At 37.8% G+C, this 21,129-nt stretch overlaps 1 protein-coding gene across 4 annotated transcripts in view; it reads left to right on the forward strand.

The window, feature by feature from the left end:
* The window catches only part of KATNIP (katanin interacting protein), a 56,100-nt gene that overhangs the window by 611 nt on the left and 34,360 nt on the right, over nt 1-21,129 (forward strand). For 2 of the 4 annotated variants that reach the window (XM_031595197.2, XM_031595195.2), the window contains exons 2-11: nt 670-746; nt 1,744-1,913; nt 5,964-6,046; nt 6,469-6,603; nt 9,610-9,871; nt 12,358-12,507; nt 13,488-13,651; nt 16,038-16,150; nt 16,590-16,704; nt 18,440-18,646. In XM_031595197.2, coding sequence (XP_031451057.2) covers nt 685-746; nt 1,744-1,913; nt 5,964-6,046; nt 6,469-6,603; nt 9,610-9,871; nt 12,358-12,507; nt 13,488-13,651; nt 16,038-16,150; nt 16,590-16,704; nt 18,440-18,646 — 1,461 coding nt within the window. In that variant the 5' untranslated portion in view covers nt 670-684. Of the gene's footprint in view, nt 1-230; nt 300-669; nt 747-1,743; nt 1,914-5,963; nt 6,047-6,468; nt 6,604-9,609; nt 9,872-12,357; nt 12,508-13,487; nt 13,652-16,037; nt 16,151-16,589; nt 16,705-18,439; nt 18,647-21,129 lie in introns of those variants that run through there. The other 2 variants (XM_031595196.2, XM_031595198.2) reach the window with 2 other exon arrangements.

Below are 21,129 nucleotides of genomic sequence, written 5' to 3' on the forward strand. Positions count from 1 at the left end.
GTATACAGGCTCTAAAGTGGATAAGTCATAGATTTAACTGACCCTGTAAATGGTACCAGTACAGGAATAGCATCAGGGAACTGTTAGGTCCCAGTTTGAACTGGTGATTGAGCACCTGGTGAAGGCTGCCCATGGAGCACAGGCAGATGGTTTGCACCTGTGACCAGAAGGGGTGGAACCCTCCCCCCCCCCCCCCCCTTGGCTTATATAAGGCCCAGCTACTGAAGAGAGTGCTTTCCTTGGACCTCTGTTACTTTCTGAGGTGTGTTGTGTCACCAGAGAGGCCTTTCACCAGTGGGGTGAGTTCAACTCTTCTTTCTGTATATGGCTATTGGCCTGTAAATATTTTGCCTCCTGTTGCTGAGAACCTGTCAGAAGCAATTTGCTTCTTTGTGAGCAGGACAAATGGCATGGCCCTTTCAAAGGAATGTCACTTCCTGGATTGAAAACTCGCTGTAGCATCTGTCTTTTAATTCTGGTATTTTGAGAAAAGCAACCAATGTATGCTCTGTTCATCAGGAAACTTGTTAAATAATTTGTTTTATATTCTGTTGAAAGAGGAGCTTCTTTCAGCTTAGAGCATTCGTGGCTATGGATGGTGCTGAACCAGTAATATTCTATAGTGAATAATTTATATACTTCACTGTGACAATTCTATATTCTTTTCAGCTTTATATTAAGGACATGGTGACTAACTTTGATGAAAAACATGATGAATATATCGTAGCACTTCAGCAGAGAAACCGGTAAGCATTGTTCCCACTCTCATTGAGTACATGATATATGTATGGTAACTGTTGAGTCACAGCCTGATTAAGCACTGGGGAAAGGACTCGGTCAGCCCTGGGAGCACAGGTGAAGGCCATTCAGCTGTGTGACCAGAAGGGGTGGAGCCTGGCTGCACCTGTCTTGAACTTCATTTAAGGGCTGACTGCCACTGGGGAGGGATATCTGGTTGGAGGTTCCTCCCTTGTGGAGTTTTCCCTGCTACCTAGCTCTTTAGGGACATGTGAGCACTTTTCCTTTGTAACACCATTCCATTTACTCCGGTCCCTTTGGTGTTACACTTCTGTATCACCCTTCCACCACGTTAATCTTTCCAATTGTAACGTATGGTATCAAATATGAACAGTGGTGAATGTTTGTTCAAAAACTTGGTTGTAATGTGAAATTTGGTTTGCTGTGTTGCAACACCTGGCTTAATGTGTTTGAAACAGCTGAGGTAACTTTGAGACCTCAGAAGGAGCCTTCATTCAGGTGTCAGGCTATTGTGTTGTGCTATCAGTGGTGTTTGTTATGTACTGGGAGGGAGGTGTAGACAGTACCTAAGCAGGTGAGAACTAGAACTTGTGATTCAAACTCCTGCCCCAGGTTATTTTATTGCTGTTTTGAGAGGAGCTCAACTATTTTAAGGTTTGTAAATTTCTAACCAAAACTCTCAGAAGTTCTCAAGAAGAAAATTTAAGCATATAGAATACTAAATGGGGGGGAAAAAAGTGGAATGATAAGCAATCTTGTGGAAGTCTTAGGAGGGGAACACTTGATTGAGCTTAAGTCACAGGGTGTCAGTACTCATACAGGCATTGAAGAACATGAACAGATCCTGGAAGTTGTATCCTGAATTGCTACTTGAGCTATGAAATACTTTTTTCTTTTAACTCTGTCGCACTGTCTTTGTGTTTATTGCTAACTTCACCTGTATTTGTACTGCAGACGGTTGAGTTGTTATTATTCCTACTTTAGGCTACTGAGATGTTTGAAAAGAAAGGATCCTATGCAAATCAAACTGGAGCAGTTAGAGCAAGGGTTTTCTCTGTATATGAATGGAGCGAATTCGGAGCTGAGAAACTACCACAGAAAAATCCACTCATTTGGTTGCTTCAAAAATGAGACACAGCCCTCCACAACAAATGGTGAGCTATACAGAGACAGCAGTCTAGAACTATTTAAAATATTTACTCATCAGAACTGTCATTTGATCAATGAAATTACTTCCCAGGCTGTGCAGCAGAGTACTTCCTAAGCTGGTTGTATCTTACAAAACAGTCTCTGCAACTCCCTATCAATTGTTTAGTTGATCTCTATCTAATTCCAATGCTTAGTTCCCTCACCTTCCTGCTTTTATCTAGAAAATTAGAAATTGCCATTGTAATGCCTTTAATACGTAGCACTGTTCTCAGACTCTAAGAGCTGATGGATTCCCATGTTGTCTAGCATCCCGAAGATAAATAGTATTTGATTAAATAGACTATAGTCAAATTACAGACTTAAATTTTGTTTAAACTATTGTAGTCTTCTTTAAAAGTCAGGTAATCTTTATTTAAATATTTGAAGTAAAGAAAATTTGTCATCTGCTAGTGATTAGCTGGCTTTTCTTGAAATGTGTATTTTAGTTCCAGTTAAGTCTTTCTGTCAAAGTGCAGTACAGTAGTAGGTGTAATTTTGCATGTGTAAAATTATAGAGTGAGCTTAGTGGCCTTCTAATTCATTTAGTTTAATGAAAATAAATGATTTCAGTAAATCCCAGTGTAAAGCAGTTTATCCTCATATTAATATAACCTATCTCATAGAGTATATCTTTTAAATTTGTTGCTATGTAAACAGTGTCTGAGCTTTAATTTTTGCTTGAGAATGAAGACAAACGTAAAAATAATGTGAGAATTTCTGATTGAAAGCTTACTAATCTCAGCAATACTGAAAGCTAACTTCATCCAGTATCCATACTCCAATCTCTTTCAGGGGCTTTTTAGTTTTCCCACTCTCCCTTTTACACTGGGTACTATTTGTTTTAATGCTGAGATCGGATTTAGCTGTCTGTTACATGATTTCCTGCAAGTCACACAACATCGAGATGGGGAACAAGCTCAGCACGTGTCCTGCCTTAGTTGAGTGTAATGGTGCAAATACTCCATGTTCCTGAATACTGGGGAAAAAAAGTAAACTGAGTGCTTCTGTCCAAATTAGGGAGATATGCTTTTAGGTATCCAAAGTATGTATAGACAAATATCTGAGTTTTTGGTCCATATACTGTGCTGGCAATTGTAACAATTCTCTGTCAGGAGAGATTACCTCTCCTCTAAGCTTAACTAAAGAATTTTTTTGTGTTAGCTTGTTGTCCCTTGATTCAGTTCAGGTAGAATACTGATCTTGTCAGAAGGACCTGATGTACTGTGGTGTTTTTTTTAAAGGCATTATGGCAGCCTTTTTTCAACTCTGCCAACTTAAAGAGGTAAAGCCACTGTCTCAAAAACAACCGGTTCTGCTGTTTAACAGCCACCAGGTGTTCTTATCTTAAGCATGTGTAGTGACAAAGAAAGACACCAACTAAATCATCATCCTGTCATTTTCTTCTTCAATTTCATTTTACCACCACAGTCCAGAACAGGTGTCTGTGATCTATGTAGAATTCTTGTCCTAGGGTAGTATCTTAGCAATTCTGTAGTCTGTTTCATTTTTAAGCATTTCTTCTCAGTGATTGAATGTTATTTTACTCACCAAAATGATTTTTGGCTAAGGTACAGTACTGAATTTTTTTTCCCTATCTATCTCTCATGAGCGTTATTGCATTGTTTATTCTAAAGCATCCATCTTTCCAATTAGTCTTCTCTAAAAAAATTAAGAATGTGTGATACCTAGTAGTACAGAAGGGGCCTTTTATGCTTCCTGAAACTGTCCTTATTCATCTTTGTATTCCCACAAAATAATTAATGATAGTGGTTGACACACCTTTTAAGCTTAGGCTTGATAAGTGAATTGATATGATATTGAAGCTGCTCTCCAGGTATGCTGTCATTGATTTGGATATATAACCCAGATACACTTGCACAACAACTATGTCCTTCCAGTGAACGTCAATATAATAAAAATGATGTGGCTTAAGGGTAGTCTGGGATCTCTTCCTAATGTTTTAATGACGTACAATTAAGTTGTTGGCTGCTGGAATACACACTGTCAGCTTGTATTTCCAAACGTACTCCTGCTAGAGAATGACAACACTGGACCTATTTTGTGTGTTGAAACAGGTAATAGTATTCACATGCCATCCATCTTTTGGGAAGAATGTTTTTGTACAGAATGGATGTTTGCCACAGAGGCAACTGAGGTGGCTCAGTTGCATCATCTGCTGCTTGGGAATTGAACTACTGTTTTTAATGACTTACAGAAATGTAGTCACAGGAATCCATCACAAAATAGAAAAGTTGTCTAACTCTGAGGTGGCATGAGTCTTACCACATCCCTTTTCTTACAGACACTTGTATCATACACGATTGACCTTCTGGACAGTTGCTGAGAAAAGATGAATTGCTTAGGGATGAAAACTAAACATCTTTCCGTTTTTGTCCTGAAGCAGTGACTGAGTCAGACATGCTTTTAGCATTGTACTTCTAGGACTGGTCACCCTTGGTGCCTGAAGAGCCCCATATCAGTCTTTGCTGATGGCTGTAAGGCATTCTTGGAGTTACTTAGGAGTAGCCCAATGGAGTAATGGGAGCTGTAGTCAAAAGGGATATTTTGCCCAAGTATCAATTATCTTATTTCCTCCCTAGAATGGTCCATCACCTTTTCCCTCTGTTCTTTGTCCTATTTCATGCCACTGGGAATGAGAAAGATACTTTGGGCTGAGGCAATAGAACAAGTACGTTCTCTCACTCTAGTTTTACTGTCGCCCTAAGTTGACGTAAGCCTGCACTGTTGCCCTAAGAATGGCCTTACCCTCTGGCAGCTTTCTCAATTGTGCTTCTACTAGAAATGACAGGGAACCAGAAAGTGTAAGAAACTACAATTAAAGGCAATCATTTGTCTGTATTTTTCCTCAGTTAAAATTTGCTGTTAGCAAGTTTTTTGAGCTGTTCACTGCATAGATGCATGTAGGGGTTGTCCAGCATTCCAAAGAAAGCATGACATTGGAGGCTGGGATGAGCCAACTGATATAATTTTGAAGTAAGCCCTGCTTTGTATTGAAGTTGCACTAAGTGACCTCCAGAGGTCCTTTTCAATGTAAATCTTTCCTTGGTTCTATGACCTTGGTAGGAAGACTGCTTCTTTTATTGGTTGTACAAGTTCCTGCTGGCTTAAGATGACCATTAAATTATGGCTTAAAGAAGAAAGGTTTTGCATCAGCTATTTTTCTTCACTGAAAAGAAATGGAAGCTGTAAATCTGTCTTGGACATAGGAAATGAGATGCCTTTATTTAGGATGGTATTGAGAATGTTGATTTTGTCCTTGCTCTCTTGGGGATGTTGATGTGACCTGCAGGATGTAGGTCTCTGTGTCTTAGTCAAAGTATCTTCTGAAAAACCCACTGCTTTATTGGGACCATTTCCAGTGCAAGGACTCTTGTTCTTCTTGACCACACATAGAATTTTCACCTAGGTTATGACACTCTTTGTTGCCTTTAGAAAATTAATCATTTTCCCTAGTCTGACTAGTACACAAAGATTACTTCTCTGCACAGTATGTTAAATGTGTCGTACATCCTATTTAATCTGCCAATAACTTGTTTCCTTAATTTGAAAGTAAATACTCAAACGTCCTTTGTAAACTCAGTATAACATCTACTGTTCACCAGGACCTTGTTTATCAAAGTCTGCCTTCAGTTTCTGTGGACTCCTTACTCTCTACCCAGGTAGGAATCAGAAAGATATGCATATCTATGCTAGAACATACTTCAGTACTTTCATATCAATGAATGTGGGGCTTTACAAGTTGTTTATGTAGCTTTAACTAATTTACACTCTTGAACACACAATAGTAGTAATCACCATAGAGAATCAGAACTCTTACCACTAGTACAAAACTAGGCAGTGTTTGGAGTGGAATGCCTTTCTAGTTGTTATTCCTGTTCTTGTATCAGAAACATTCCCTTTTTCCTCATCTGAGGGAGAAAAATAATTATATGTATCTTTAAATATTGTATTTCTCTCTTCTGTCTTCTAATTCTTGCCTTTGTATTCTGGAACAGCATCCCAGCTAAAAGCAAGTGAATTGCAAGAGCACAGTACTCAGACTACACCAAGAAAAATACAGCGCAAAGGATGGCTTCAGGTAAGAAACAGCTTGAAGTAATGCGTCTTTGAACTATTTCTTATGACACAGACTTGTACCTCCTCTTGTTTGTTCCCCGTGTGTTTGTTCTCCATTGGTATGGAGGTATTTCGGAGAGGCACCCAAGTGTGCCAGTTTCCTGAGTAAATTTCAGTGCCTTCCCCATGAGACTATTCTGCAAATACTTCTTTATATTCCTGTGCTTCAAGAGATTTAACTGTAGCTGCTTTGTTGATTGGTATGTTCTTTTTCCTATCTTTTTTTCCCTACTCTGGTGCCATACATATGACTTGTGCTGGATATGACCTCCTCCATGGAACAGCTGAGGAAAAGATTGATCTAGATATTATCTAAAGATGTTTATTGATTATAGTACTGCTGACCAGCAAGAAAAAATAAATGATTTTTGCCTGTTTTAACAGAAAGCTGTGGAGATTAAAACAGAAAGAGGGACCAAACTCTGCGTTAAACCTCCTCTTGAGTACTCTGAGGATTTTGAACCTTATGAAAGCATGAGCATGGAGAGAAATAGTGATGATCCTCTCCATTACTCCCAGGTACGATTAGCGGATGCCCTCTGTTGTTCATGCTTTTGTCAGTCAATTAAAATGTGAATGGGGACAAGTATCAGTATTGACTAGAGCATTCAAATCCAGCATATATTACTTATACTAAGTTCACAACTTCTTTTTTCATGTTGGAAGCGTGACATGAAGGAGAAAATGAGAAGAAAAAGTAAAGATGCTTGAAAATCTATTCTCACTCAGCAACACTAACCTGTTAAGGCCTAATTTATAGAGGCAGACTGTTTCTATTGAACAGAACCAATGAGTCTGTCAGTTTACTTAATGTTTGTCCACATGGACTTCACTCTTCTGCCAGATTAGAGGAATTTAAATAATTTGTTTTCTTTGTAGCTTAGTTTTTGAACAGTCAAGGTGAAATTGTTTTATGTCATAACTTTACCTTACTGACGTCAGAATAAAGTTTTGAGATAATCAATACATTTTTTTTCCATCAAGAGTTATTACTATATTGACTACACTGTTTGGCAATTCAGCCTTCTATTTCATTACTATTTTTTGTTCTAGCACATATTGTAACTATTCTTTTTATAGCAGGGGGGAAAGACCCTGCAACTTCCTAATCTATGAATGACATCACTACTTGGTAGCTTTTGTATAGTTAACATCAGATGAACTTTAGGTGCATTTTCCTAGCTTGCATTTTCAGAGGTTCAGTATCAGCTTTCATTTTGATGTATCCCATGAATTATTTTTACTGGTTAAGTTGCTTGTACTAAATCAACTATCATCTTAATTAACAAACAGATAAATCCAATACCACTGTGACTGCCTTCTCCTTCTGCTACCCCTTTGCCTTTCCTCACTGTGTGCTCTGGTCCAGCACATGCTGTCGTGGAAAGATGAGTTTTCAGTACAGAGATTGCTAAGCTGACTATATTTGGAATGGGAAGTAACACAATATTTAAGAAGTGAGAGTTAACATTATGAACTGGGACATCAAAGCTCCTATAACAGAAGATGTGAATAGAGCAGGTCACGTTGTAAAAGCTTATGAGTCTCTCAGTAGACATGACTTATGGTTTTTCTGTGTTTTTAAACCTTTACCTTTAAGTTAGACATGCACATATAGTCTTAATGCACTGGTGGAGTGTATGTGCATTCCATGTCTTTGTGTTCGAATGGAATGATAGAAAAGCAGACTACCTCCAAAATTCTGCATTTCTACCTTTCCTGTATTGCTTTTGAGTTTATGATTTTATTTGCCACTCTGCAAAGCTGTAACTTGCTTTCGGTGAGAGATTTTTATAATTATTTATGTGTAAGTAACAAGCTTTTAAATTTAATTTTGAAACAAAAGCCCACTTTTTTTTGTATCCCAGCTGGAAGTATGTTTGGTTTTCCTGAAGCTGAAGTTTATTCTCTGAACTGTCTTACATGCAGCTGCTGTGATGTTTTAAACTTAAAAGAAAGCTTATAAAATTCCCTGTCAAATAGAAATATTAGCCTTGCCTGTCATTAAGACATGCTCAGTATTAAGCTTCAGGTTGCTCATAGACCCTTTCTTGAACTTGAATTTGCCTTCTCTTTGTAGTATGTTTCCGTCAACCTGGTTTTCCTAACAAGTCTAATCTGTAACAGGAGGGCAGTGTGCAGCTTTCATTACAGACTAAATGTACACTGTCACAGTTCATTTGTATCTAAGATAGCTCTGAGTTTTTGTTTTACTCATGCAGTTTGCTTGCTTCTCTCAAAGTTGTATCAGCAAAGGTAGAAAAAAATGCATTTAGGATAGACAAGATCTTTTCCTTTAGCAGTCATAAAAATGAAAGGCTCTCCAGCATCTTTTGTGCTATTTGTGGCATTTGCTGAGCGATGCTGGGCAGTTTATTCAGTAGTTAATTAATAGTTGAATTTTTGCAAAAAATCCTGTTACGATAGGTCTAATTAAATTAATTGGACTGTCTTTTCTACTGTTTTTTTTTTTTTTTTTTTTGCTCTTCAAGTATAGATGTCTACAGGAGTATTACCATACATTAAATTATGTTTAAAAAAAAAAAAAAGTTACCTTTGCAAAATCACAGAACAGTTGATGGTGGAGGGGACGTTGGGGTCCCTCTGCTCCAATCCCTGCCCAGCAGGGCTGCCCAGAGCAGGATGCCCATGCCCACATCCAGGCAGCTCTGGAACATCTCCAGGGAAGGGACCCCATAGCCCCTGGGTAGCCTGTGTCAGGACTCCATCACCTCCATAGTAAGGAAATGTTTCCTGATATTAACAGATAAACGCAAAATAAAAAATAAGAGATTCTATTGCCAGGCACTCTTTGCACCTTCCTTTAAATATTTATAGACACTGAGAAAATACCCTTGAATCTTCTCTTCTCCTAAGTGAATAGTCCCAACTCTCAACCTCTCCTGATGGGAGAGGTACTCGAGTCCTTTCATCTCCACGCTTGGACTCTCTCCAGTATGTCCAGTCTCTCCTGTACTGGGGGGGGGAGGGGAGGGGGGTAAGAACTAGACATAGCCTCACCAACACTCAGTACAGGGGAAGAATCCCCTCTCTTGACCTGCTGGTGATATTTAGCCTGATGCAACCAAGAGTGCCATTAGCCTTAGTAGTGAAGGCACATTACTGGAACATTGCATTAGTTTCACAATCTGGGGAAGACATCTGAAAAATCTGGATTGCTGCTAGTCTTGAAATATCAAGCCAAAAGTTGTATTTTTATTTATCTGTGTAAAACTAGAAAAATATATGCTCTTGGCCTTTCAGTTATTTACCTCATGTTTGTAACTTGTTCCTAAATTTCTTGGCCTATAGGATTTTCCTGCAGGGACTCTAATGAGAAAGAACACAGGAGACGTAGGATGTTTTTTCTTTAAATGTCCTCACTAGGGAAGTAAAAATATAACATGGGAATCGGAGTATTTTTAGCTCCATCTCACCTCTTAAAGGAAAAGGCAGTCACACTGGTTTATTTTAAAATAAATATTTGAGTTTTCCTGACAGATCTGTTTGTCTGAATTGTGTCAGAAACTGAAAAGCAGCTTGCAACTCAGTGTAGAAGAGGAAAAGATGGAAGAAGATTCTTCTAGTGAGGATTATGACTTTGTTGAAGAGGAAGTGTTTTCAGAACCATCTCTTACAGAAGAAACAATTACAAGCTTTGGAAGCCTTCAGTTGCAGAGCAGTAGATCATTGCAGAAGGAAGCTTCTGAATGTCAGGATGCTGGAAGACGCTCTAGCCTGGTTTCTGGTACCCTTACTGCATTGGAGTACAAGCAGGATCAAAGTAGTAAGCCTCTGTTGTACATTATTAAAGTTCTCTAATACATCTTTGAGAGTGTTGCTTCTAAGAGAATCACTACAAATCTGTACCATAATTCACAGTACCAGTGTCCACAGTTATGTGCTGGAAAGCTGTCATACGAGGATAAAGTCCTTGCTTTTTAATAATTGTGCATCCTAATCACCTCCTTCCTTGGATAACACAAAGAGAAAACCAAGTTTGTGTTATTGTCTTTGGGTAGGCTTCTGACTGGGGCAATCCTTTTACTGCGTGTCCTTATATAAATAATTCTTCTTGAAGTATATTTGGAATTTAATAGTTATAAGGGACAACCTTCTTGTAGTCCCAGGGTCTGTGTCAGCCTGAATAATTAAAATCATAGGTGCAACATCCAGTTTGTATACATGGATAGACATTGTATAATTTGTCCTTTTTAATGTATAAATAAATACAAAAAATATTGCCGTGGAATGTTTAGAAGGCCAAATACACTCATGGCTTGATTAGTAGATGTTACAAATAACTACCTAGTAAGTTAATTATGCTTTGAATTAAATGCAAACTTCAGCCTTGTGAAGAATGCACTGTATATTTCATATTTTTCCCTGTGCATCTGCTGCTCACTGCTGTCAGAGACAAGATCTTAACCACAGCTGGTTATTTGTTCTGATCCATTAGGGATACTGTTATACCCAAGGGAGCTGTATGCTGGGATTTGCTATGCTGTTTGCTAGAGGAAAGACAACTGAGGCTGTAGGCACAAACAGCTTCTCAGTGTTGACAGCTACATCAGCTTTCAGCTGAGGCTTCAGCTTCCTGGGCTAGCTTTTCCCTCAAGAATTTAGTAACAAGCTTCAACCCCTCTGATAGGCCCCAGGTATGCAGGTTTCAGGTGTGAGATAGGAAAAAAATAACCACCATTAAACTGGTATCTATATTGTATTGAAAGTAATATGCAGGAAGGTTTAACTGGTTTTGACAGATAAATGCTTGCTTCTGATACAGAAGGCAGAAGCACAACAGTGCTGACTGTCTGGCTGCCAGGCTTTAGGTCCAGCTTTGATGTAACCACATAAACAACAGTGAATGACTAAATCACCCAGTCTGAACCTATACAGCACTAGACCCAACACTTCTGCAAATGAATTCTGGGTATTGTTTGGGAAAGTTTCTGTTTGTTTTCAAGTGCTAGCAGTGCATACAACAGAATCATCATATGTGGGCTGCTACTCCAAAGCCAGAGTGTTTCTGGGTTAGTAATATCTGTATGACTACTTTGTGCTTTGCTTCTTTGTGCTACTTTCAGGACACTGTAGGGATGGGCTTTACCCTGTACTATTTCAGTTCTTCTCAGCTACGTTTTCCACTGATTAAAAATCATTGTTTCCCACTCAGAAATTCATATCTTCTATTGCATCCTCATTAGCTCCCATTGTTTCACTTGATGGGTTTTTATTCTTGTTAGCACAAATACTTGTTTTCTACTGTAGCAGAAAAATAGCTCTTTAGCAATGCCACCTAAAACTTGTGCTGGTGTCTAACTTCTGTCTTCATTCATTTTCTTTGTAATATCTCTTCATTTCTATCTGACATCCTTTTCTCAGATTGACTTTCCTTCTGAAACTCCTTTGGGTTGTCTCAGAGAAACAACATCGGACAAAGGTTCTGTTTTTATTTCTGGCATTATATCACAGTGAGGTTAAGGTTACCACAGCTGCTGCTTTCTTCATCTGTCCTGTTAGTAATAGCCACGCATCAGGTGCTTGCCCTGTCTTAAGATGATTCTGTTGTTCCAGGTAAGTGTAGTATTTGTAAGGCACTAAAGTATGATCTCTTTACCTATGCTCAGTATTTCTCAAAATTACCTCCCCACTCATTTCAGGTACGTTTTGTTCTTTTTGTTTTTCCCTTCATCCATACTTAATTGCTCAACTTAAGAGAAACACTCTTTGAATCAATTGAGTAAAGGAGTATTCTTATAGAAATAAGCAGTGTGTATATAGGGAGAGGCAGAAGAATAAGGGGTGTAATGGCAGTGAGAACATGAGTACATGGCTTATTATCCCCCCACCCCAGAAGTAAGAGCAGACAAATACTCCTATGAACTAAATGACCATTTACTTTTAGTCTATGCTTCAGGAATAATTCTGGTACAACTATATTAATGGGTGACTCAGGGTTTCTTGTTTATTTTTGCTCTTCTTGTCATCAATGTTTGAAAATACCTGGCCCCGTCAAGATATATTGGTCCAATATATCTATATTAGGACCTACCTTATAGTGATACATTTCACTGCTAAGTCGGTTGGGCTATGCTTATGAATAGAACATAGAACTGCATCAATAAAAGGGAGGGAGGATGGAGGTTATCACTTTACCAATGCCAGCATAATTAAAGTGGCAAAACTTGAGCATTTAAGGTCCAATAATTCTTCCTGTCTCACTACTTTTGAAGATCTCTGAAGTTGATTTTCTGTTTCCTTATTTTACAGAGTTGAAGCCAGTGCGAGTTCTCTCAGCCAAAAGAAAAGATAATGCTGAAACGTACATTCCTGTCAGACCAGTTGTGGTAAAAAATAAAATCAATCGACCGCTCTCTGCTGAGTCCTTGCAGCAAGATAGGCAGGAAAGAATTTGCTATAGTAAGAAATATGAATATATGTCAATAAAGAAAGTGTTCGTGATTTTGTTTTTCAAGCTGATTCAGGTGTAATTTCATCTGTCATTATGAGACTTCTTTACCTTTCTTTAATTTTTTTTTTAGCACTTCAAGGGTTCTGACTTAAGTAGAGTTGTGAGAAAAATCCAGAGCTTGCACACTTGAGTCTGTGCTGTGTCTCTGTTAATTTCCTTCTCTTTTTGCTTCTATATCCTAAGACTTTCTCCTCACTTTTTGGTCCTTGTGTTTGCTCTATTTTCTGCTTCTCTGATGGATATCTATTCTCTATGGTATTAGCAGAAGTGTGTCTTAATATCAGGAATTCATGCTTAGTTGAAAGTTTTGAACACAATGCGTTTATAGAAGGAAAGGAACAGAATTTTTCCACAGCCAAAGTTGATGCTTTTAGATTTTTTTTTTTTTATGTCTCCTCTCCTTTAAACTTTCTTTCCAGGCTGTGATGTTTCTGTTTTTCTGTCTTGTTTGGGGAGATGGGCACAAGTTCATAAGGTCACTTATTTTATGTTGCAAGAAGCAATGTCTGACTCTCTTGATTTTACCAGAAGAATCTTGGGATTCCTCCAGAATAGCTGAATACTCAAGTTGCATTGAGAAATGTTGGTGTGCTGAAATCATATATATTTCTATTTCAATTAACTGTTGCAAAGCATTCCCATTAAATATCTGAACAAAGCAACTACATTTTTAAAGCATAAAAATCCCATTTCTCACTTTTCAGTTTTGCTTCTCTTGTCATACAGTTTCAGCTGTTGTTTAGGGTAGATGTGACCTGGAATCCTAATGTAAAAACAAATTAGAGCAATTTAGCCTTGCTTTAGTTGGTTACTGATTCGTTAATGTAGCCCTGTGCTAGCAACAGGATGTTTCAGATGAATGCTGTTGAAATATTCCATACTTGTTTGTCTGTACAAATGGATATTCCTTTGTTCTTTTTCATGGCAGGACCATTAAGTCGACCAGAAAGACCGCTTTCAGCAGCTCGAAAGAATGAGTGTGAAAAAGACTCTGAACTCTCCGTTTCAGCCGTGGTTAAAGCTATGCAAATTGAAAATGAAGCCTTGCAGAGAGATTTGCAAAGCCTGTCAGTTTCCACAAGCCCTCAAAAGGTATGGCAAAAAAAAAAAAAGTTTAATCAAGAAGGAGAAAAGACATTTTCCTTAAACACGAATTATAAGTCAATTCTTACACAGTGTTACAATTGTGTAAGAATAAACAGTGATATTTCAATTGTAATTGGATTTGTATTACTTTCATAGGGTGTGTGTGTGTGTGTATGCTCATTTGTTTAAGTCTGGTTCCTCGGATATCATCCCACAGCCTTCTCTTGATTTCAGGGACCACTGAGCATCTGATAGCTCGCTCACGTGATATGTCTACACAGTCATGTGCAAGGTGCAGCTGTAGACCCATTTGAGCCATTTTCATTCTGAAAGCTTCTTAAACAAGATATGTGATTTCCTTGCCAATGTTTCCTACCTTCTTGCAAAACTCATTAATATGAGCACGTTCTCTTGTTAATAATACATACTCAGCATGTGCAGTGTGTATATCTCTTATCTCCAATTAGCATGTTTAAAAGCAATTAAAAACTTACTTAATAAATAAGGCAATAAGCAGAAATCTACTCCTTTCAGGTCAGGCTATTATTCCCTCTTAAGTAAAACAAACAGAAGATTTGTGCAGACAGCCCTTGCTAAATTCTGGACATAATAATTCTATCCTTTTAATAGAAATACAATACATAAGAAATTCAGTCATAAGTTGTTAAGCTTGCAGAGCTATCTGTTTGGGATGGTGTTCATAGATTCAAAATCTGTTTAATCATCATTTCATTAGAAAGAAAAAAAAGAGGTGTATAGACATAATGGTCTGATTATGGTCTGTTGTGGTTTTTTTTTTTTGGGAGGGGAGTAGTCCTGTGTGAAGCCAGGAGTTGGACTTGTTGATCCTTATTGGTCCGTTCCATCTTGGGATATTCTATGATTCCATATCTTCTTGGAGCTAACCGTTTTGAGTTCTGAGAGTTTCCAAGACTGTTTACAGTTCTAACCTAAAATGATGTTCCCTGAGATAGTGAGATATTGCTGTTTTGAATATGTAGACACTGTTATCTCTGAGCCAGCATTAAGTTTTTGGGGAATTTTGATCAGAAGTTGAGGGTAAAATGCTACTTACTGTAGATAAATTTACGTAGTGTTTCCACCGTCTAGGTCAGCTCTTCAGTCTTACTCTTCTTTTTTAGTTACTTACAGTTTTGTGATTGACAGAACGTTTTCAATTGGGTATTCTTGCATAACATGTCTTTGTGCTGACATTGACTAATTTTAATATTGTGCTGCTTTAAGAAAAATATATATATATTTAAAACATGTAATTTTACCTTGACATTTGAAAAGGAGTTTCAAAAGCCCAGTGTGAGTTCTCAGTCTTGAAACTGACCTAAATTATCTAACAGAAGCAACTTAATTCTATGTACTTAACTAAGTAGTAGTAGTGAAATTTTTGCACTTGATATTTAAATGTAAAACAATGCAGAATTTTGTATGCTGGATAAGTAATCCTCTTCTAAGCACTTTCAAATTATCTTAATCTTCAAAAATCATGGAGATGGAAGTGACCTAAGTTCAGAAGGACTGTTGTTCCTCATTTGTGTACTTGTTCACAGTACTAAGTATTCTATCTCTAACAAGAGCTACTAGTAGACTTTTAGGAAAAATAAGAAAGGAAGGGCATGCTTAGAAAGTGGGATGCGAACAGGGAGAGAATCTGTTTTGTCATAAAAACGACAGGACTTGTCCTCTGTGTTTGTTTTTTTTTTCTCCCTTAGGTAATTGGATCATAGAATGGCTTGGGTTGGAAGGGACCTTAAGGGTCATCCAACTCCCTGATGTGGGCAGGGCCACCAACCTCTGCATTTAATACTAGAACTGCCCAGGGGCCCCATCCAACTTGGCCTTGAACACCTCCAGTCTTGAACACCTCCAATTGCTATGACAGTTCTGTTTTTCAGAAAAATTAAGAGTATCTGGATCTTATTATAATAAAACTGATATTTGGGGGGAGATTTAAAAGCCTTTATGCTCCTCCTTTGGAGGAGGGGAATGAGAAAGTCTAGGCAGAACTGTGCCAACGCTTTAGCCAACTCTGTGTCCTACCAAATACATAAGATTTTAGACACATAAAAAACAAACATGTGGTACATATACTATATTTTAATATATATAAATGTTTATACATAGTTATATTCTGTATACATATATAGTCGTTACAGAATGCTTTTGTGTTGCATTTGTTCCAAGAGATCAAGCTCAGCCCTTTCATTGCAAATTAAGACCAACTCTGCTAAATGTGCTCTGTGTATAGAGTTACAGATTAACTAAGCTTAGCAGAGCCCAGAAATTAGCCTGAACTCATCTATTCTGGAGGTGCAGACTGATACTCACTGGTATATAGAGAACAATGTGAATTAAACATGTTTTTTTTCTTACGTAGAAGAAATTTTCTGTTCCATCTGTTCTCTCTGCAATGGCTGAACCTTCAGAAGAAACCCAGGCAAAGACTGCTGTCACAAAAGATGTAGAGAGCATTTGTCCTTTTGGAAACAGGTATCTGTATTTCCTCTAACTTCCTTTCTAAGGGGATATTTTTCCATACTGAGCACCACTTCATCTGATGACCTTTAGATACCCAAGGGTAAGTATTGGCAAAAACATGGAGAAGACTCTAGCCTTGGACCAGTGGCTGTTAATCAGGGAACTGCCAATAGTTTCTGTTAGCTACGTGTTACCTCTGTTCATATTATTTTGAATTACTTTCTCAAACTGCCTCGTATCTAGCAGAGAACTGGAGCATGGTCTTTTAACCAGACCGTGTTTATCTGGGATGGGATGCTGTGACAGCTGTTGTTCAAGATGGGGTACCTAAGTTATTCTGTGGGGTGTATGGGTTCATTCTGTCAGCTGTTCACTTTCACACCAACAAAACTACTTCTTTAAAAATGCGAGAATTAAAAGGAAATAATGTACAAAAGAACATGTGTTTCAGACAACAGGAGAAACTTCCAGAATTTCTTCAGGAGACTGAGAGCAATTCTACCTGTGATAACGACATGCTCCTATCTGATGAAAAATCAGAAGCAGATTGTGTTTTAACAGAGAAGGTCTGTATATACGTGCACTGAAATTGATGCTTCCAAGTACTATTGAAATACAAATGCATTGAATGATCAGCGTTACCCTGTAGCAGGATAAGAGAATTTATTATCCTCATAGATTACAGCCCTCTTGAAAGTGTAAGAAAGCAAGTCTGTCTTATTGGTAGGTTTTTTGGACTACTTAATTCTTGTAGTCTTTGAAGAAGAGAGCATAAAGGGACCTCTTTAGTCCATAATTACTGCTACAGCTGTTTCTGTGTTACATTCTCTTCAATATACTACTAGTTATTACCTTCTTTGTAGTAGTAGTGCTTTGGGAATGTACCACTGAAGTTCTCCTCTAACTTACTCTGCCATTTCTACTCTTGAGAACTGCTTGTCAGTGTTGGATACATTGCTGACTACTTCTTTTGATGATTTTGCAATGTATTTTTTGTGTTTTTCTGGTAAATGTGGTGAAAGTAATGAAAAATTCACATCCATACAGAGGGCCTTAGATATATATATTTGTAAGAGGGTCCATTTCATAAAGCTGTTGCAGAAACCCATGTAACCAGTGTATTTTGTTTACCTGAATCATCTAATTCACTTGCTAGCTTTCATTCTTAGCGGTCAAGGAAGCTGTTTCTTTGGCATATTTGCTGCTCTAGAAGTTATCCTACACTACTTATTTTCTTAGTCAATAGTATCAAAGCAGCTAGTACTTTCAGAAATGTCTCAGTTCTTCATGAGAACATGCTAATGTTTATCAGATTGCTTGAGCTCTATTATGTCTTGGATTAATTAACCATAGCGATCTGATGTACCTCCTTCTAAAATATGTCAGCATTGGGTTGAAGTCTTGTTCTAGTTTAGTGGTCTCTGTTAATTCATGCTTTTAGACCTAATAGACCTAAAAATTTTCATATTAAAACAGATTCTTCTTTGTTAGTAGGGATAAAGATCCTTTATTAATCATCAAGGTGAATGATCTAACATGCAAGAAAGCCCAGATGTTTCAGCAGAAGTTGACCTCTGAGAGACCTTATGTAAATAAATTCCCTCCCCACTTGGTCTGATTCTCTTGGACTGCTTATTGGAAAAGTGATGTAAAAGTTGTGTGGCTGTTTCTGCCCTTTGGGCTCTCACGTGCTGTGGGATCCAAGACATCAAATAGCAGCTTGTGCTGGCTTACCAAAACCCGCATGGTGGTTTGAATTTTTTAAATTTAAGTTGGAACAATTTGGCTGGTGTATCTTAATATTTACAGTCTCTGCAGCACAAATGATAATTAAAAAATATATATCAAATACGTGAATCACCCCCCAAAAGTGTTTAATGAGCAATGTTTGGAAAAATATAAATCAAAAGCTGTACAACTGTAGAGTTCTCTCATGCCTCCTTATTTGGACTCTTACCCCTAAGTTTTATAGTACAGTTTGTAATCACAGTTCACACGTTATTTTGCAAGCAGAAAATAGCTTCTTCTGTTCATCAGAGTTGCAAGGAATAAGACAAAGCTGTTTTCTCCTTAGTGTAGGGGGTGGATGAAACCTAAGGGGGGGGTGTCAAGTTGTCTTATCTTACCCTTTTTCAGTTGGTGTGGGGTAGAATTGATGGAATGCAGAATGATTAAATATCCAGATAGGTCTGAATTTACAGACTTTTTTCTTCTGAATCAATAGCTTTGTAGTCTTAACAGTATATTGCTGCAGATTTTGTTTTGTCACTTATGTGTGTACTGTATTTCACTTGGGTCCAGATAACGACAAATGTGGAAGTACACAATGCCATTTATGTGACTGTGGAACTTCTTTCTAACTGGGGAAATCCAGTAAACATTGGCTTGAGAGAGGTGGAGTTCTTTGATTTATACAACAAAAAGATATTTGTGTCTCCTCATGATGTGGACATTCGAAATGCTGACTACCCAGGGGATTTGTGCTGCTTGGTCAATAAGAACTTAAATGTAAGACAACAGTTTATTCCTGGATATGACAACTTCTGCTTTTAATGTTTAATATTCTGTCACAAAGTTCCTTGTTTGGTTGCATGATTGCATTTTGAATTAACAAATCCAGTTTTCATGCCCAAGATGTTGCTATTCAGTTATGATGTTTTATAATTTGATTAATTTGTTTAACTTCGTTAACTGAGCAACTGGAGGCAGGTGAGTTTAACTGTGTTTCTTATGTGTTAATGCTTTGATATTGTCTTGGGTGAAGGAACACATTTTTTACACTGGAATAGAACTTGGAAGAAAAAAATTACAACCTTAAGGATAAGGAATTTCACATTTTTACAGTATGTGTGCTGTTAATTAGTTCTTGCAATTTGAAGGTACGGAGCATCTCTGCTAACTTCTTGTTTCAGATGCTTAATGTAAGTTTCAGTAAACTCAAGACTGAAATTTACTTCTTTGTTCCTGTTCCCTTGTTATGCTTTTCCCTAGAGAAGGACCATGGAAGAATGGGTAGATAGGTTGTTTTCAACAAAAGATGAAGAGAAGCCTGTAGTGTGGTGGAAGACAATGACTTCATTGTTCTTTTGTCAGATTGTAAGATGAAGTGCTCTTACATACTAGGGACAATGGACTTCAAATTACAAATGAAGTCCCTGAAGAAATTAGCAAATTTACAGAGCCTTTTATGCAGCTATAATTTCAGTTGTGCTGCAGATTCTCTGTATGTCCTCTGGCTGCTCAATACAGAGCATTCAGAAGTCTTCCCAGGACTTCAGAGGTAGGATTCTAATGAAAACTAGTGTGACTGCTGATTTGTGTATGTATAGGTTTTTCAGACCTCAGAATCTCAAGAACAGAGGGCTGCAATAGAAATATCTGTATGTGTGAATGATGTTTCTTCACAATTTTGAACCCGTGTCATTTCTCTTCAGGGCTCAGCCCTTCCTTCCCTGTAAATTGGGCATAGCTGCAGCGATGATACAAAGCAGTGTCTCAGAGGCCAGTCTCCCAGAAAACCAGAAATCAAAGATTCCTGCTCTTTTCTTCATTTGATCCAATGCAAATGTAGTAAATACTTACAGCGTATCATGTTCACTTTGTTGATTCAAAGGACTTTTTCAGTCCTTTCAGATGTTTTTCAGTGCTAGCTGCAATGACAGTAACTCCAGAGCAGGGATACTTCATGTATAACGATGTGAGAAAACATGAGACACCTTCCCAGTCTGAGTTTTGGCAGGGATTCATCAAGGTATCTTGAAATTCTGATGTCAGATCTTTGACATGAGTGTGTTCATTCATAAGCACTTCCACTGATGAACAGCCATCTCCATAGCTGCTTCTCACTGAAGACCAAATGAGTCTTGCTCTGATATGTCTGCTGTTAGTTGGAAGATGATGTGTAACTTTAGAGATCTTCAGGAGAGAAGCACAAACAGGTCTACGCAGTGTCCATTTTAGCTCTGAGTTTGGTGTGAAGGTACCCCTGGAACAGTACAGCCAGAGAACTTATTGCTTTTTCAGGCTGTCAGGTCCTGACTTGGGAGGTGTGGAGATGGATCAGTCATGTTATCAGCCACTGGGAAATGATTTTTTTCATTATCTCTGTTCATAATGTCTCAACTGATCTAGCTTTGACACTGATCATAGAATTGGGTTCACGGTGGCTTGAGGAATATCCTTAACTTCTTCACTGTTAAGAGACTTTTTAATTTTTTTTATGTAGAAAGGAATAAACCTTTCTGGTGCTTGTATGGTTGTTTATGCCCCAACCTGATATTCAAAGCAACAATTATCTCCTAAGACTTCTTGAGTGACTTTTTTGTCAACCATCAGAACTTGGAATGGGTAGATAACCACTCTGAGAAGTGGTTCTGTTCACGTTATAGACTGAACAGAGATCTGTCCTTACCTTATCATCAGGCATACATCTGAATTACCTGATAGGGGAGTTTATTTCCTGTCTTTAGGAAAATCTGGAAGGCTCACTAAGTGAAAAGATGTGGAAAAATAGTGATTTTGTGTACGTAGTGTATGTATGTACTGTGGATCTTTGAAAATAGAAAGAGCTGTAATGTATCTACTAATCTGAGATCACTGAAATGTTGTTTGCATGCATATTTATGTTTTGCCCTCATTTATTTCTGCTGTTGGCTACTATTTGGTGTCAAGTATACTAACATTCAACATCTTGATTCTAAAACTCCTTTCTTCCCTCTTAGTGAGCTGCCACATACTTTTACTTTTTTGCTCTAAATGTGAGTAGATAGCACTTTTTAGCAATGTCCAGAGCTTACTTGGTACTTTAAACTGTCTATAACAACCGTAACTAATTGTCTGTAAAATCTGTGTTCCAAGCTTCTATTTTATCTTGAATTCTAAACGTAGCTCTAAGGAATAGATCTGCAAGTGAAATTAGTTGTCTGTAAAGACTGCAGAAGATAGAGGCGGTGAAATAAAATTGATAAGATTTCCCTTGTTAGATGGCAAGA

This window comes from Phasianus colchicus, chromosome 16 (genome assembly GCF_987193195.1).
Source record: "Phasianus colchicus chromosome 16, bPhaCol1.hap1.1, whole genome shotgun sequence".
Lineage (NCBI taxonomy): Eukaryota > Metazoa > Chordata > Aves > Galliformes > Phasianidae > Phasianus > Phasianus colchicus.